This window comes from Heterodontus francisci, chromosome 1 (genome assembly GCF_036365525.1).
Source record: "Heterodontus francisci isolate sHetFra1 chromosome 1, sHetFra1.hap1, whole genome shotgun sequence".
Lineage (NCBI taxonomy): Eukaryota > Metazoa > Chordata > Chondrichthyes > Heterodontiformes > Heterodontidae > Heterodontus > Heterodontus francisci.
The window spans coordinates 78,379,768-78,396,980 of record NC_090371.1 but is presented as its reverse complement, the minus strand read 5'-3'; the positions used below and the strand labels follow the sequence as shown (position 1 = coordinate 78,396,980).

The following is a 17,213-nucleotide window of genomic DNA, read 5'->3' as shown; positions in this document are numbered from 1 at the left end:
GTGTATTTGGACTTTCAAAAAACATTTGATAAAGTACTTGAAGCACATGGGATTAAAGAGGCAGTGGCTGCAAGGATGCAAAATTGGCAAAGAGACATGAAGCAGAGAGTAATGGTTAATGTTTACTTTTCAGACCGTAGGAAGTAAACACCGGTGTTGCTCATAAATCAGTATTAGGACCGTTGTATTTTTGATGTAGATCAATGGTTTGCATATACAGGCCATCATTTCAAAGTTTGCAGATGACATGAAACAGTGAGGGAGATAGCGTTGGATTTTAGGAGGACGTAGACTGATGAAATAGGCAGACATGTGGGAGATGAAATTTAATGCAGAGAAGTATGAAGTGAAGAATGAAGAGAAGCAATATAAACTAAATGTTTTTTTTTTAAAAGAGGTAGAAGGTGCAGGAAGAGAGACCTGGGGGTGTATGTACACAAATCTTTGAAGGTGGCAGGACAAATTTAGAAGACTGTTAAAAGGGCATGTGGGATCCTTGGCTTTATAAATGGAAGCATAGAGTACAAAAGCAAGGACATTATGCTAAACTTTTATCAAACAGTGGTTAGTCCCCAGAAGGGACATTGTGGCTAATTATGGGCACCACACTTTAGGAAGATGTCAAGGCCTCGGAGAAGATGTGGAGGAGATTTACTAGACTGGTACCAGAGTGCAAGACTTCAGTTATGTGGAGAAGATAGAGAAGCTGGGATTGTTCTCCTTGGAGCAGAGAACATTAAGGGGATATTTGATAGGGGTGTTCAAAATCATACAGAATTTTGAGAGGGAAAATAAGGAGGAACTTTCCAGCGGCAAAAAGGTCAGTAACCAGAGGACGCAGATTTAAGATAATTGGCAAAAAAAAAGCCATGTGGGAGACGAGGCTTTTTAAAAATTCATTCGGAGGATGTGGGCATCGCTGGCTAGGCCAGCATTTATTGCCCATCCCTAATTGCCCATGAGAAGGTGGTGGTGAGCTACCATCTTGAACCGCTGCAGTCCTTGGGGTGTAGTTACACAAACAGTGCTGTTAGGAAGGGAGTTCCAGGATTTTGACCCAGTGACAGTGAAGGAACGCGATAAAGTTCCAAGTCAGGATGGTGTGTGGCTTGGAGGGGAACTTGCAGTCGGTCGTGTTCCCATGCATCTGTTGCCCTTGTCCTTTTAGGTGGTAGAGGTCACGGGTTTGGAAGGTACTGTCGAAGGAGTCTTGGTGAGTTGCTGCAGTGCATCGTGTAGATGGTACACACTGCTGCAATTGTGTGTCAGTGGAGGGAGTGAATGTTGAAGGTGGTGGATGGGGTGCCAATCAAGCGGGCTGCTTTGTCCTGGATGGTGTTGAGCTTCTTGAGTGTTGTTGGAGCTGCACCCATCCAGACAAGTAGAGAGTATTACATCGCACTCCTGACTTGTGCCTTGTAGATGGTGGACAGGCATTGAGGAGACAGGAGGTGAGTTACTCGTCACAGAATTCCCAGCCTCTGACCTACTCTTGTAACCACAGTGTTTATGTGGCTTGTCCATTACTATGCAGTAGGTTGTTATGATGGAATGTGCTGCCTGAAAGAATTGGAGAAACAGATCCAATAGTAACCTTCAAAAGGGAATTAGAAATTTGTTTGAAGAGAGATAATTTGCTTGATTATGGAGAGTGAGTAGGGAAGTAGAGCTATCCAGTTAGTTCTTTCAAGGTGCCGACACAGGCATGATGTGCCAAATGGCTCTTTCTATGCTGTGTTAGTTAATTAATCTATGATTCTGTAATTCTAGGTTACCAAAAGGGTATAGAGGTACTGGAGCAGGTGCAAATAGATTTCAAAGGATTAGACCAGAACTGAGAGGTTATAAACTAGCAGTATAGAGAGAACAGGCCAAGTTCTTTTCTCCAGAGAAGGGTGGCTGGTGGTGGGGTAGTGACCTGGTGCAAGCCTTTAAAGTTATGAAAGATTTTTATAGAGTAGATGTAGAGAAGATATTTCCGCTTTTAGGGCAGTCCAAAATGTTAGTCAGTTGCTCATAAATGCAATAAGGAATTCGGGAAGAAATTCTTTACAGAGCGTTAGAGGTTAGAATGCAGAACTTGCTACCACAGGTAATTGAGACAAATCACACAGATGCATTTAAAGGGAAGCTGGATAAGTACACAAGGGAAAAAGCGATAAAAAAGATATGCTGATAGGGTTGGATGGAGTAGGGTGTGGAGCATAAGCACTGGCATAGACCATTAGGGTGGAATGGTTTCTTTCTGTTCTGTAAATACTAAAAGAAAATGCTGTTAAATTAAGATAGGAGAGTTGGTGTTGTAGCTTTTTTATCCTTTATTTAGCTTGTGTTCTTACACAAGGATAATTGTGCAGGATACAAAATCTTACTCAAATAGGTATTGTACGGGGAGTGAAAGAAGGTGATAATAATAGAGGAGTCATGTATATTTCTTTTCCTTTTTCCAGATTCAACATTATAAAATGGTTACATGTCCCACAAATGTAATACTGAAGTGGCTCGAACACCTGAATAGCTCCTGGGCCTTGGAAGACAGTGAGACTGCAGCAACAAGGGAAGGTGCCTCTGCATTATTTGAAAAGCTACTTCATAACAAAGAAGTGGTAGGAATATCTCAGCAAGCCCAACATCTGATTGGTCCTCGGTTGCCAGATTTTGAACATGAGTCTTCAGCTGTGGAAGAACGTGAGCAGTACCTCTCCGCACTGCTCAACAGCCAGCAGAATTTGGCCAGGACAGTCTTTGGAAATTCACCTTTTGCTGTTGCCTTACACATGCGATTGTTGTCACTTCAGAGAATATTCCACGCGCTTTCTAACAAATATCACGATCGGTTCAGACCAGGGCGTCAAGTACAAAGGCAGAGTTCTGACAGCAAATTAGATCTGAGAGATGCATTGGCCAGGAATACGAGAGTAAAATCGGGTACTGATGTTCTAATTGAGATGGGAGTAAAGACTGGCCTAAGCCTACTCTTTGCACTAATTCAACAAAACTGGCAACAGTCAAGGCTAGATCCGAGTTTGAGCCTGTGCAATGATGTTTTGTGCACAGCCTGCACAATTATCAATTCTTTACCTCCACTTTCTCTAGCAAATGAAAATAAAATCCCGCAAGTTGGCTTGGACTGCCTTGCGCAAGTGACGACATTTCTAAAGAAGATGACCATGCCCAGTTCTGGAGCTGACAATGAGGGGCGAAGATTGGCTTCAGAGCTACTGTTGGGACTTGCAGTACAGCGTGGGTCCTTGAAGTTTCTACTTGAATGGATTGAAGTAGCATTAGCTGCTTCAGCAGCTGCTACTAATATACCTTTTGCACCAGAAAAAGAAGGAATGATTGGATATGATTGTTTTATAAAGTCTTTGGAGCAACTGAAACATTCTTCAGTGAGTTTGATTTACCAGTTTGATTTGGGCAGAGATTGATTTGCATGTAAATATGTAATAGTACTTAATGTTATTTTACTGCTCTGATTCACAAAATGTATTGTTTTCCCACACTTAGTTTGAAAATGTTTTCTAAATACTGTACCAGAACAGCAGAAGATTCTCTATAAACTGTAATTAATTCTAAGTAGCACTGTACTATTGAATTAAAACTTAATAGCTAAAATAAAAGCAAAATACTGCAGATACTGTAAGTCTGAAATTGAAACTAAGTGCTGGAAATATTCAGCAGGTCTGGCAGCATCTGTGGAGAGAGAAATAGAGTTACCTTTTCAGGTCTGTGGCCTTTCATCAAAACTAATGAAGAGTCACAGACCTGAAACGTTAACTCTGCTTCTCTCTCCACAGATGCTGCCTGTCCTGCTGAGTATTTCCAGCACTTTCTGTTTTTATAAAAAATGTAAAACATTGTACTGGTGTCAAGCTCTCTTCAGTCTATTCCGATTCAAAGTTGATTTTTGTTTAAAATATATTTCCAGTATTTCACACTAAGCTTTTAAATGGACTACATAGAAGGTTCTCTTGACACAATTTTAATTCAAATCAACTAATTAAAATTAAAGAACTTCCAATTTTGAGTACAGGCTACTGCCTATAACTTGATATATTTTAGCATTTAAAAAAATAAATTAACCCATCATTTGAATGAAGCCAAGTAAATATTTCTGCAAAATGGGGATTTAGTGCCAACAGAAATGTAACATATTATTTGAATTAATTAACTTTGTATTAACACTAAACATCAAAGCTGCTCAGTGGACTGCATAGGCAATAACTTGGTCATATTCTACCCAACAAAGGGGAGGGTAAGATTTGGAGAGAAGCATTTTGTTTCCATTTTCTCATTCGTTCACCTCTGCTAATATTCCTTCTTTCCATAGTGTTCTTTCAGTTCTCCTTTTAAGCCTCTTTCCCCATTGAATTTAATTAGCTTAATGCTTTCTATATGAAAAATGCAGCTAATGTTATTTTATGTTTATTTCACTGAAAAAACCCAACCCAATCATGCAAACCCTTCTATAATTATAGCAAATCACTTATGCTGAGCTTTCATTGCTAATTCAGACTGCAAAGAAAGAACTTTGCCATTATCCATTCCTATAGTTTATTTCTGTAATATACATTCCTAATGAAAAAGATGTTAATTACCCAAGGCATTGATTATTTGATCTGTTTTTACTTTTAGAATACATATGTAGATAATCTACAGAATCAAGAGCTGAAGAAAACTCCAGATGGGCTGTGTTCTCTTTCTCATGCTGCAATCTGTCTTTTTGAAGAGGTTTGTCATTGTCTGTTATCCTAAATTGCACGTAAATTGTTCCAACCATTTGTTTATTGACGTTCTTGTAATATGGATAATTACAATGTTTCATCTGTTTTTCTGTTCTCTTTATTTTATTATGATTCATAGAATCATAGAATGATTACAACACAGAAGGAAGCTATTCGGCCTATCGTGTCCATGCCAGCTCTCTGCCAGAGCAACTCAGCTAGTGGCACTCCCCTGCCCTTTTCCCCGTAGCTCTGCAAATTTTTTTCTCTTCAGGTGCTTATCCAATTCCCTTTTGAAAGCCACGATTGAATCTGCCTCCACCACACTTGTAAGCAATACATTACAGATCCTAACTCCACACTGCGTTTAAAAAAAAAATTTCCTCAGGTTGTCGTTGGTTCTTTGCCATTGACTTATATTAGTGTCCTCCATTTCTCAATTCTTCTGCCAATGGGAGCAGTTTTTCTTTCTCTATTCCACCCACAATAGTTAATTGGGGATGGGAATCCTGAAAATGAAGATAATTATGCCATCAATTGTTGTTGAAACACTACTCGGTCTCCCATCACATTGCAGACAAAAGGTAATAGGAAATGGTGCCTTTTGAGGAAATGGCTATAGTGTGGCACTGGGAAGTGAGAAGATTGATTAATTCACATCTCATCTTATCCCCAAAATTATATTTTTGTCTTAGTTCCTCATTAATACATTAATTTGTGCATGGCATGCTCCTCTCATAGTTGCATCCGCATTTACTTAGAGAACATTTACTGAATTAATTCATTCCTTGGTAGCCTATTTTTATCTTTCGGACATCCTCCATTACTTTTGTCTTCCATTAATTTTTAAACCGTTAGTTAAATTTCAAAATACCCAAATAATTTAGTATTTACAAGCAGGTGTAATAAATTTACAACTGGTGAGTTCTCGGGGGCCACAAATCATACAATTTCAAGTTTTAATTTCACTTGTAAGCTAAGCAGCTTACAAAAGAACATAAGAAATAGGAACAGCATTAGACCATACAGCCCCTTGCGCTTGCCCTGCCATTCAGTATGATATGGCTGATCTTCTGCCTCAACTCCACTTTCCATCCTGCTCTCCATATCCCTTGATTCCCCAAGAGATGAAAAATCTATCTATCTCAGCCTTTACTATACTCAATGTTGGAGCATACACAACCCTCTGGGATAGAGAATTCCAATGATTCACAACTGTCCGAGTGAAGAAACTTCTCTTCATCTCAGTCCTAAATGATCCACCCCTTATGCTGTGGCTGTGCCCCCATGTTCTAGATTCTCTAGCCAGGAGAAACAATCACTGTGTCTATCCTGTCAAACCCATTCAGAACCCTTTATGTTTCAATGAGATCACCTCTCATTCTTCTAAACTTCAGAGAATATAAGCCCAATTTACTCAGTCTCTCATCATAGGACAATCCTCTCATCCCTGAAACCAATCTAGTGAACCTTTGCTGTACCACCTCCAATGCAAGTATATCCTTTCTTAGATATGGAGACCAAAACAGGGCACAATTGTGGTCTCACCATCTGTGGTCTCACTAAAGCCCTATACAATTGTAGCAAGCCTTCCTTATCCTTGTATTCTCCAATCCTCTTACAATAAAGATCAACATGCCATTTGTCTTACCAATTGCTTGCTGTACCTACATGCTAACGTTCTGTAAAAACAAAATACTGCAGATGCTGGAAATCTGAAATAAAATCAAGAAATGCTGGGAATACTCAGCAGGTCTGGCAGTATCTGTGGAGAGAGAAGCAGAGTTAATGTTTCAGGTCAGTGAGCTGCCTTCTGTTCTGAAGAAGGGTCACTGACCTGAAACGTTAACTCTGCTTCTCTCTCCACAGATGCTGCCAGACCTGCTGAGTATTCGCAGCATTTCTTGTTTTTATTGCTAACTTTCTGTTCCTTGTATGATCACAATCTCTGAACATCTACATTTAAAAGTTTCACGCCTTCTTAAAAAATATTCTGCTTTTCTATTCTTATTACCAAAGGAAATAACCTCACGCTTCCCCACATTATGTTCCATTTTCCACCTTGTTGCCCATTCACTTAACCTGTCTGTACCTCTTTGCCACCTCTTTGTGTCCTCCTTACAGCTTACATTCCCACCTGGTTTTGTATCGTCAGTAAACTTGGATACATCACTCTTGATCTCTTCATCCAAGTTATTAAAAAGAAAAATAAAGTCTTGCATTTATACCACACCTTTCAAGAGCACTGGATATCTTAAAGCACTTTGCAGACAGTAAAGGCCTTTTCAAAGTTTAGTCACTGTTGCAATGCAGGAAACATGGCAACCTGTATGCACACAGCAAACTCCCACTAACAGCAATGTGATATTGACCAGATAATCTGTTTTTATTATGTTGATTGAGGGATGGATATTGGCCAGGATACTGGAGATAACTCCCCTGCTCTTATTCGAAAGAGTGCCATGGGATCTTTTACACCCATAGCAACAAGCAGAGGGGGCCTCGGTTTAATGCCTCATCCGAAAGACAGCATCTCTGACAGTGCAGTAATCCCTCAATACTGCATTGGACTGTCAACTTTGATTTTTGTGCTCAAGTGCTGGAGTGGGACTTGAACTCGGAATCTTGTGACTCAGAGGCGAGAGTGCTATGAACTGAGTCACAACTGACACATATAGATATAGATTTTAAATAACTGTGGGTCATAGAGACATTACATGGAAGGAGGTAATTTGACCCATTGAGTCCATGCCAGCTGTCTGTTGAGCAAACCAATCAATCCCATTCCCCCCCCTCTATTCCCATAGCCCTGCAAATTTATTTCCCTCAACTGCCTCTCCAATTTCCTTTGGAAATCATTCATCGTCTCTGATTCCACCACCCTTGTATGCAGCGAGTTCCAGGTTATTACCACTCGCTGTGTATTTTTTAAAAAAAGTTGTTCCTTATACCTTCCTGTATGACTTGTCCAAAACCTTAAATCTGTGTCCTCTAGTTCTTGTACCATCAGCCAATGGAACAGCTTTTCATTGGCCATCTTTTGTAAACCTGTCATAATCTTGTACACCTCTGTCACAACTCCTCACAACCTCCTTTGCTTCAAGGAAAATAACCCCAGCTTCTCCAATCTAACCTTGTAGCTATATTCCCTTATCCCTGGAACCATTCTGGTAAATTTCCTCTGCCCCCTCTCAAGGGCCTTCACATCCTTCCTATAGTGTGGTGTCCAGAACTGGATGCAATACTCTAGTTGTGGTTTAATAGAGCTTTGTAAAGGTTCAGCATAACTTCCCTGCCTTTGTGCTCAGTGCCTTGATTAATGAAGCCCAAGATCCCATACGCTTTGCTGACTACTCTCTCAATGTGTCCTGCCACCTTCAAAGATCTATGCACATGAACCCCCAGGTTCCTCTGTCCCTGCACACTCTTTAGAACTGTGCCATTAAGTCTAAATTGCCTCTCATCTCTTGCCAAAATGCATCATCTCCGCTGCATTAAATTTCATCTGCTACTTGTCTGCCAATTCTGTTAGCCTGTCTATGTCCTGTTACAGTTGATTTGTATCATCCTCAAACTTTGCCACACTTCCAAGTTTGGTATCATGGCAAATTTTGAAATTTTATTCTATCTTCCAATATCCAAGTCATTTATTTATATGTATCGAAAAAAACAATGATCCTAACACTGAACCTTTGGGAACACCATTGTCTACCATTCCTCCAGTCTGAAAAACAACCGTTTACCACGACTTGCTGTTTTCTCTCCTTAAGGCAATTTTTTTTTTTGTCTAAGCTGATACTGACCCTCCGACTCCATGAACCTCAATTTTGTTAAGGAGCCTTTTATGTGTTACTTTGATAAATGCTGTCTTAAAATCCATATAGACAGCATCCACTGCATTCCCTTCATCAAACTTCACTGTTATTTCATAAAATAATTAGTTTAGTCAAGCATGATTTGCCTTTTACAAATCCATGCTAGCTATCCTTAATTAACTCAGACCCCTCCAAGTGCCTGTTAATTTTTTCCCCTGATTATTGTTTCTAAAACCTTATGCACCACTGATAAACTGACTGGCCTGTAATTACTAAAAATGACCTTACGCCCTTTGAATGAGGGTGTCATACTTGTCACTTTCCAATCCTCTGGCACCTCCCCTTATCCAGGGACGATTGGAAGATTATGGCAAGCCCTTCTGCTATCTCCACCCCCACTTCCTTTAGCAACCTTGGATACAAGCCATTCAGACTAGGCGACTTAGCTACTCTAAGCATAGCCAGCCTTTCCAGTGCTCCCTGCCTATCAGTTTTCGCACCATCTATTACCGCTACGATTTCCGCTTGTACTGATATTTTATCAGCATCCTTTTCCTTAGTAAACACTGATACAACGTCCTCATTAAGTGTTCAAGCCTTGCCCTGCGCCTCTAAGCACATATCACCTTTTTCCCTGTCATGCTTGGCCCCCTCCTGCCAAGAATGAGGCACATTAATTTTGTCATGAACATTGATTTTAAACCATTACTGGAATGAAGAAAGGACTTGTTAAACAGATCAGCCGTGGCTGGAAGGACATTTGCATATGAACAGATGGTGATTGGAAGGACAAAGGACCATTCCCTGACACATTCAACACACAATGGACCTTGATCACAAGGGATTATATGTAAGAGGAGCATTCCAGGGACTGCTAAGGCGATACAATCCAAGACGTGGTCAGACCAGTTAGTCATATGACTAACCTGCTTGGCAACTTGTTTTTTATCTGAATTGTACAAACAGTTTTAAGAGAGTGTCTGCTTGCTCCTGGACTGAGAAGATCTCTCCTGTCTGCTCTCATCTTTCTCACAAACCTCTGAATCCAATGAAGACACATGAACCCCAAGTGAGAAAAGTCTGCTACAGTGAACAAGGTTTAAGAAGAATACTAGGCCCCAACGGAAAGCAAGATCTACCTACAATCAAGGACTCTACAGTGAGCTCGAAGAACCGTAACAAAAACTCCAGATATTGCCTCAAACTGTTTCACTTTATTTTTCTTCTCGTTTGTCTATTTGCATGTCTGTATTGTGTATACATGCTAGCATGGGCGCGTCGTGTATCCGTAAGCGTTAACCGAATTGGAGTTTAAGTTAAATAAATTTCAACTTTTCTTCTTTAAACCTAAGAAAGCCTGTTTGTGTTCGTTTCTTTGCCTCATAATTGGAAAGTGGTGAACAAGCATTCACCAAGGGAGAGCTAAAAACACCGTGTGTTTAAAATTAAACCCTGTTATGGTAAGACCAGGTGAAGGCTGAGAGGGAACCCGAGACACCTTTCTCATCTGGTTGTAACAGTCCCTAATAGGTTCCACCCTGCCTCTTACTACCCACTTACTATTTACATGCTGGTAGAAGATGTTATGTTAACTGCCATTCTATTCTCATAATTCTCTCTTTGCCAGTCTTATTTTCCTCTCACTTACCCTTTCAGTTTATTGTATTTGGCTTGGCTTTCGCTTGAAGAATTTGCCTGACATGCATTATACACCCTCGTTTTTTTTGTTTCATCATATTCTCTATCTTGCTTATCATCCAAGGAACCCTGGCTGGTGACTTTCTCTTTTGATGGAATGCACCCAGCCTGTATCTGAAGCATCTTTTCCTTAAAGATCACCAATTGTTACGTTATGGTTTTTCCTGCTGCACTGATCCTTGCGGCACTCTATTCGTTATAGCCTGCCAGCTTCAAAATGTCTCTTTATCCCTACTGTCTGCTTCCTCTGTGTTAACCAATCCTCCATCCATGCTAATATATTACCTCTAACTCCATGAGCCCTTATCTTGTGTGGCACCTTATCGAATGCATTCTGAAAATCATTGACTCAAAGCGTTAACTCTGCTTTTCTCTCCACAGATGCTGCCAGACTTGCTGAGTATTTCTAGCATTTTGTTTTTGTTTCAGATTTCCAGCATCCAGTATTTTGCTTTTGTAAAAATGCTGGAGGGTTATTTTTCTCTCCTGTTTCTACGAGCACAATGTAAGGGAGGGAGGAATGAATGAATGAAATATAACTATATAGCACAGGACTGTTGTATCTTTCATTAGGTGCTACTTTATTTTAATCCATCTGCTTTTCCTGCCTACAGATTTGCAGGTTAGCCTTAGACTGCCTATGCAGCACCAGTTCTCAGAATTCTCAAAGCCGAGACAGTGAAACAAGTGCAGTATATGTTTGGGGTAGTAACAGTAGCCATCAGTTGGCAGAAGGAACACTGGAGAAAATTTTACAACCCAAATTAGCACATGGATTTTCTAATGCACAGACGGTAAGCAAGGAGAAAATTATTGGTTAATTTATTGATAACTAGTTATACTACTTGGGAGCTAAAATTAAGACAATGCATACATAGCAGCTTTGTTTGTTAGATATGGTTTATAAAGCTATTACATATTCGACCAATGGATTTAAACCATTAATTTTTTTTGTTTTGACTGTTTACTGCTTAAATGTTATAGCTACAGTGACATGCAATGATTTCAAAAAAAAACTTTTCTTTATTCTTTCATGGGATGTGGGCAGTGTTGGCAAAGCCAGCATTTGTTGCCCATCCCTAATTGCCCTTGAGAAGGTGGTGGTGGTGAGCTGCCTTCTTGAACCACTGCAGCCTATCTGGTGCGGGTACACCCATAGTGCTATTAGGAAGGGAGTTCTAGGATTTTGATCCAGCAACAGTGAAGGAATGGCGATATAGTTCCAAGTCAGGATGGTGTGTGGCTTGGAGGGCAACTTGCAGGTGGTGTTCCCATGTGTCTGCCAACCTTATTCTTCCAGGTGGTACACGTTGTGGGTTTGGAAGGCTCTGTCCCCTCACTAACTTAACTACCTGCATCCTGTTTTTGGACAGGTGAAAAACATAGTCCTGTTTATGATGATTTCCATGGTTGACATAAGTAGTGGTCTACAAATGTAGGATAGGATCATTTGCTATTTATTTTCTTCTATAGACTTTTAATTTACTGTTCTGGCTCTTGTATCTTAGCATTCAGTTCGCTTTTTCCATTGCATCAACACATTTTCTGCACATTGAAAGTGAAACTGAGCCAATAACCTTGGGTCCCTTTTTAATTATTCCTGTCTTCATTCAATTTTGTTCACTGCATTTCAAATTTCCAAGATGGCTCCTGGGCTGGAAGCTCCCTAGGAAGCTCCCTTGCTGTTCAACTCTATCCATGGCCATCTGCTCCCATCCCTAACGTTTTCTCCCCCAATCTGCCCTCTTAAACTGTTTAAATTCCCCTGGCTCTTTAAATCAGTTCATTTTAGCCCTATCTAAAAGTTAACAGTTAGTTTAGTGTATGTTACCTGGGCCCACTGCCCTCCCCCAGCCACACCTGCTCTTTGTTTTCTCAATGAAATTGATCCGGATGAAATTGACGAGAACAGCTGCCGATACTTCAATCTCCGATCCTGCTGTCTTCACAGTCCAGAGTGTCTGCAGCCACGGCATGCGGTAAGTCCATTGAGGTGAAGAAGGAGCTGCGGGACCCGAGAGAAGTCCTGTGAAAAGGTGCCCCGAACACCCAAAACATCCACGAACGGCCCCCCCGGCCGCAACTTCAAAGCGCCCGCGGGAGATGGCTCGGAGAGCATCTGCAGCGCACTGTCGGCAATGCTGCATGCCTTTATTTAAACCACTGCAGAAAAAAAAACCCTTAGCAAATGTAATCACCTCTAAGTCTGCCAAATGATGCTTCACCTCCCGAAGGACATGGATGAGCTTTCCGGACGTCGATGGTGGGCACTGAGGAAATGGCTTATTACCTGCACCAGATTCCACCCCCCCTCCCCCCCCCTTTACCCCCCTTCCACCCCCCCCCCCCCACCACCGTCCCCTTCCCTGCTCCACCCTCTCAGCTCACCCCCTCACAACCCCGTCCCAGCCCGCCCCCCCCTCGCACCATCTTCACCCCGCACCCCCTTCCCCTGCACCCCCCCCCACCCCCTCCCTCTACCCCTCCCCCTTGCATCCCCTCCTCCCACCGGCACCATCCGACACCTGTGTAGGGGCCCCAACAACCCCACTGCCTTGTGGGCGTCTCGGGAGAGACCAAGGCTAAGGGAGTAAACCCTAACAGAAAATCCGGAGCGGAACCCCGTAGGCGGTCATGTGTCACCTTTGGCATGTTTCCGGCAGTTCCTGCAGCCATACTGGTGCCAAACGTCGTGTCCTGCACTCCTTTGGACCCCACCAGAAAGGCCGAGAGGGGGGTTTTGACGACTGGGCAACTCTCAACCTCCATAAATTTGCCCAGGCATGCGCCATGGAGAGGTCACTCCATAGTTGCCTCACAGCGACTAAAACAACACGGAAGATACTTGGCATCAGGTGGCAGGACTATATCTCCAACACAGAAGTCCTTGAAGCGGCCAACACCCCCAGCTTATACACACTACTGAGTCAGCGGCGCTTGAGATGGCTTGGCCATGTGAGCCGCATGGAAGATGGCAGGATCCCCAAAGACACATTGTACAGCGAGCTCGCCACTGGTATCAGACCCACCGGCCGTCCATGTCTCCGTTATAAAGACGTCTGCAAACGTGACATGAAATCGTGTGACATTGATCACAAGTCGTGGGAGTCAGTTGCCAGCATTCGCCAGAGCTGGCGGGCAGCCATAAAGACAGGGCTAAATTGTGGGGAGTTGAAGAGACTTAGTAGTTGGCAGGAAAAAAGACAGAGGCGCAAGGGGAGAGCCAACTGTGCAACAGCCCCAACAAACAAATTTCTCTGCAGCACCTGTGGAAGAGCCTGTCACTCCAGAATTGGCCTTTATAGCCACTCCAGGCGCTGCTTCACAAACCACTGACCACCTCCAGGCGCGTATCCATTGTCTCTCGAGATAAGGAGGCCCAAATATTTCAAATTTAAAAAAAATTATAATTGTGTTCTTAGTGTTTATTTTGCATGTTTGCAGATTTACAGCTAATCCTGATGCTTGAATAAGATTATTTCTATAATTACTGTTTGTTTTTCTACCCATTCACTTTCTTATCTTCAAAGGTATAGGTGATATTTCTATTTTTCCTACCAAAATGTATCCACTCATGTTTATCTCCTGTTAAAGTTCATTTGTCACTTAATGTCCCAGTTTGCAAGTTTTTTTAATATTTATATTACATTCTTCCTCATTGTCAGCTATACCCCACAATTTGGTGGTATCTGTAAATTTTGCTGGTTACTTGTTTCTATATCCAAATCATTAATGCAAATAAAAGAATAATATCAGTCCCAGCACTGATCCTTGTGGAATATTACTTCTTCCAATCTGAGTGTTTTATCCATATGCTTTCTATTATTTAGCCAATTTGCTATCCCTTTAGCTATTTGTCCATTGACTCCATGTGCCCTAAAATATGTCAGGAGCCTACTGTGTGGTATCTTATGAAATTTATACTAATATTAGCATCATAATTCATGAGATAAAAATCTTAGAAAAATGTTAGGTCCACGGAAGAGAGGAATTTCTATGGACTGCCTGACAGTCATTTCTCCATTACTTAGCTGTTGAACCAGAGGTGGCTTCGTCGAATGCTGACTGTTTTCTCAGTGCTTCAGCTAAAAGTGAACTTCTGTTTCAGTGGTGAAAAGAGGGATACAGAGGCAGAAAAGAAAAAATAGTTGGTCATTTCTGAATATAAATTTATATAATAGTGTTAGCTAGATGTATTTTCTCATACTTTTGGAGTCAAAATTCAATACATTCATAAAGAAAAACTTTACATTTTCTTTTAAACTTAAACTTTGTGAATCTGCTGTTTATATATAAAGTGTTACCTGATGTGAAATTTAGAAAACTGTCTTTAATCATGTTTTCAGATTGAAGCTGGACAGTACTGCACATTTGCAATTTCAGAAGATGGTTCTGTAAAGGCTTGTGGCAAAGGTAGCTATGGCAGACTTGGACTGGGTGACTCGAACAATCAGTCAGCACCAAAAAAGCTTGCGTTTGAACCTCAGCGCAGCATCCGTAAAATTTCATCCTCGAAAGGTTCAGATGGACACACACTAGCAGTAACTACAGAAGGAGATGTATTCAGCTGGGGAGATGGCGATTATGGGAAGCTCGGACATGGAAATAGCGCAACACAGAAATATCCCAAACTGATTCAAGGACCGCTATTAGGAAAGGTACTGCCTAAAAGTTAAAGTACCCTTAGAGAAAATGTGTCTATTTTCGCAAAATTCTGCATTTGACCTACACATTTTGTTACGCGTCTGTCATAGAATCACAGAAGGAGTCTGTTTGTCCCATAAAGTCTGCACTGGCAATCTGCAAGAGCAATTTAGTTAATCCCACTGCTTCTCCCTATCCCCGTAGCCCTGCAATTTTTTTCCCTTCAGGTATTTATCCAATCCCCTTTTGAAAGCCATGAGTGAATCTGCCTCCACCACATTCCGAAACACTCGCTGCGTCAAAGAAAATTGTTTTTCCTCATGTCACCTTTGGTTCTTTTGCTAATCACCTGAAATGGTTCTTGCCAATGGGAACAGTTTCTCTCTATCTTCTCGGTCTAGACTCCTCATGACTTTGAACACTTCTATCAGATCTCCTCTCAACCTTTTCTAAAGGGAACAGCCCCAGCTTCTCCAATCTATCCACGTAACTTTTTTTATTCTTTCACGGATGTGGGCGTTGATGGCTAGGCCAGCATTTATTGCTCATCCCTAATTGTCCTTGAGAAGATGATGGTGAGCTGCCTTCTTGAACAGCTGCTGTCCATGTGGTGTAGATGCACCAATAGTGCTTTTAGGGAGGGAGTTCCAGGATTCTGACCCAGCGACAGTGAAGGAATGGTGATATAGCTCCATCTCAGGATGCTGTGTGCCTTGGAGCGGAACTTGCAGGTGGAAATCCCATACATCTGTTGCCCTTGTCCTTCTAGATGGTAGAGGTCGCAGGTGAAGGTGCTGTTGAAGGAGGCTTGGTGAGTTGCTGAAGCCCCTCATCCCTGGAACTATTCTTGTACATCTTTTCTGCACCCTAAGTGTGGTGCCCAGAATTGTATACGATACTGCAATTGAGGCCAAGCCAGTGATTTGTAAAGGTTTATCATAACTTCCTTGGTGTTGTACTCTATGCCTCTATTGCAAAAGTCCAGGATCCCATATGCCTTTTAACTACTTTCTCCTTACTGCCACCTTCAACGATTTATGTACATAATCCCTCAAGTCTCTGTTTCTGTCACCCATTTATTTTCTATTGCCTCTTCTCATTCTTCCTACAAAAATGACATTTCACCACACTGCATTATCTGCCTCGTGTCTGCCCATTCCACCAGCCTATACCTTCTTGAAGTTTATCACTATCCTCTTCACAATACTTTCAAGTTTTGAGTCATCTGCAAATTTTGAAATTGTGCCCTGTACACCCAAGTCTAAGTCATTAATATAGGTCAAGAAAAGCAGTGGTCCTAGTTCCAACCTCTGCGGAACCTCACTGTATACCTTTCTCCAGTCCAAAAAACAACTATTCACCACTGCTTTGTTTCCTGACACACGGCCAACTTATCTTTTTTTTATTTATTCATGGGATGTGGGCGTCGCTGGCTATGCCAGCATTTATTGCCTATCCCTAATTGCCCTTGAGAAGGTGGTGGTGAGCTGCCTTCTTGAACCACTGCAGTCCATGTGAGGTATGTACACCCACAGTGCTGTTAGGAAGGGAGTTCCAGGATTTTGACCCAGCGACAGTGAAGGATGGTTCCAAGTCAGGATGGTGTGTGACTTGGACGGGAAGTCACAATGCTGCCACTGTTCCTTTTATTCCATAGACTCCAACTTTGCTGGCAAGCCTAATTATGTGGCACTTTTGCTTTTTGGAAGTCCATATAGACCTCATCAACGTTCTCTGTAATCAGGTCAGTCAAACACGATTTGCCCTTAACAATTCCTTTCTGGCTTTCCTTAAATTAAACCACATTTCTCCAAGTGATTGTTAATTTTGGCCCAGATTATCATTTCTAAAAGCTTTCCCAGCACCAAGGTTAAACTGTGGCCTATAGTTGCTAGGTTTCTCCTTACCCACTTTTTTGAACAAAGGTGTGACATTTGCAGTTCTTCAGTTCTGGATCCAAGGAAAATTGGAAGATTATGGCCAGTGCTTCTGCAATTTCCACCCTTGCTTTCCTCAGCATTCTTGGATGCATCCAATCTGGTCCTGGTGACTTATCAACTTTAAATAAAGCCAGCCTTTCTAAAACCTAGTTATCTGTTTTTAGCCCATCCAGTGTCTCAACAACCTGCTCTTTCACTACGACTTTGACAACATCTTCCTTGGTAAAGACAGATGCAAAATACTCATTTAATACATCAGCCATAACCTCTGCTCCCCACGTAGAATCTCTTTTTGGTCTCTAATCAACCCCAACCTCCTTTTAACCATCATTTTACTATTTATTTGCATATAGAAGATCTTTGGATTCCCTTTTATGTTAGGTGCCAGT

General features: G+C 41.6%; 1 protein-coding gene across 6 annotated transcripts in view; it reads left to right on the top strand.

Annotated features, from left to right (window-relative positions):
* The window catches only part of LOC137370144 (probable E3 ubiquitin-protein ligase HERC1), a 480,710-nt gene that overhangs the window by 23,270 nt on the left and 440,227 nt on the right, over positions 1-17,213 (top strand). For all 6 annotated transcript variants that reach the window (XM_068032400.1, XM_068032409.1, XM_068032373.1 and 3 more), the window contains exons 2-5: positions 2,451-3,392; positions 4,639-4,734; positions 10,855-11,034; positions 14,587-14,898. In XM_068032400.1, the coding sequence (XP_067888501.1) occupies positions 2,466-3,392; positions 4,639-4,734; positions 10,855-11,034; positions 14,587-14,898 (1,515 nt within the window). In that variant the 5' untranslated portion in view covers positions 2,451-2,465. The remainder of the gene's footprint in view (positions 1-2,450; positions 3,393-4,638; positions 4,735-10,854; positions 11,035-14,586; positions 14,899-17,213) is intronic.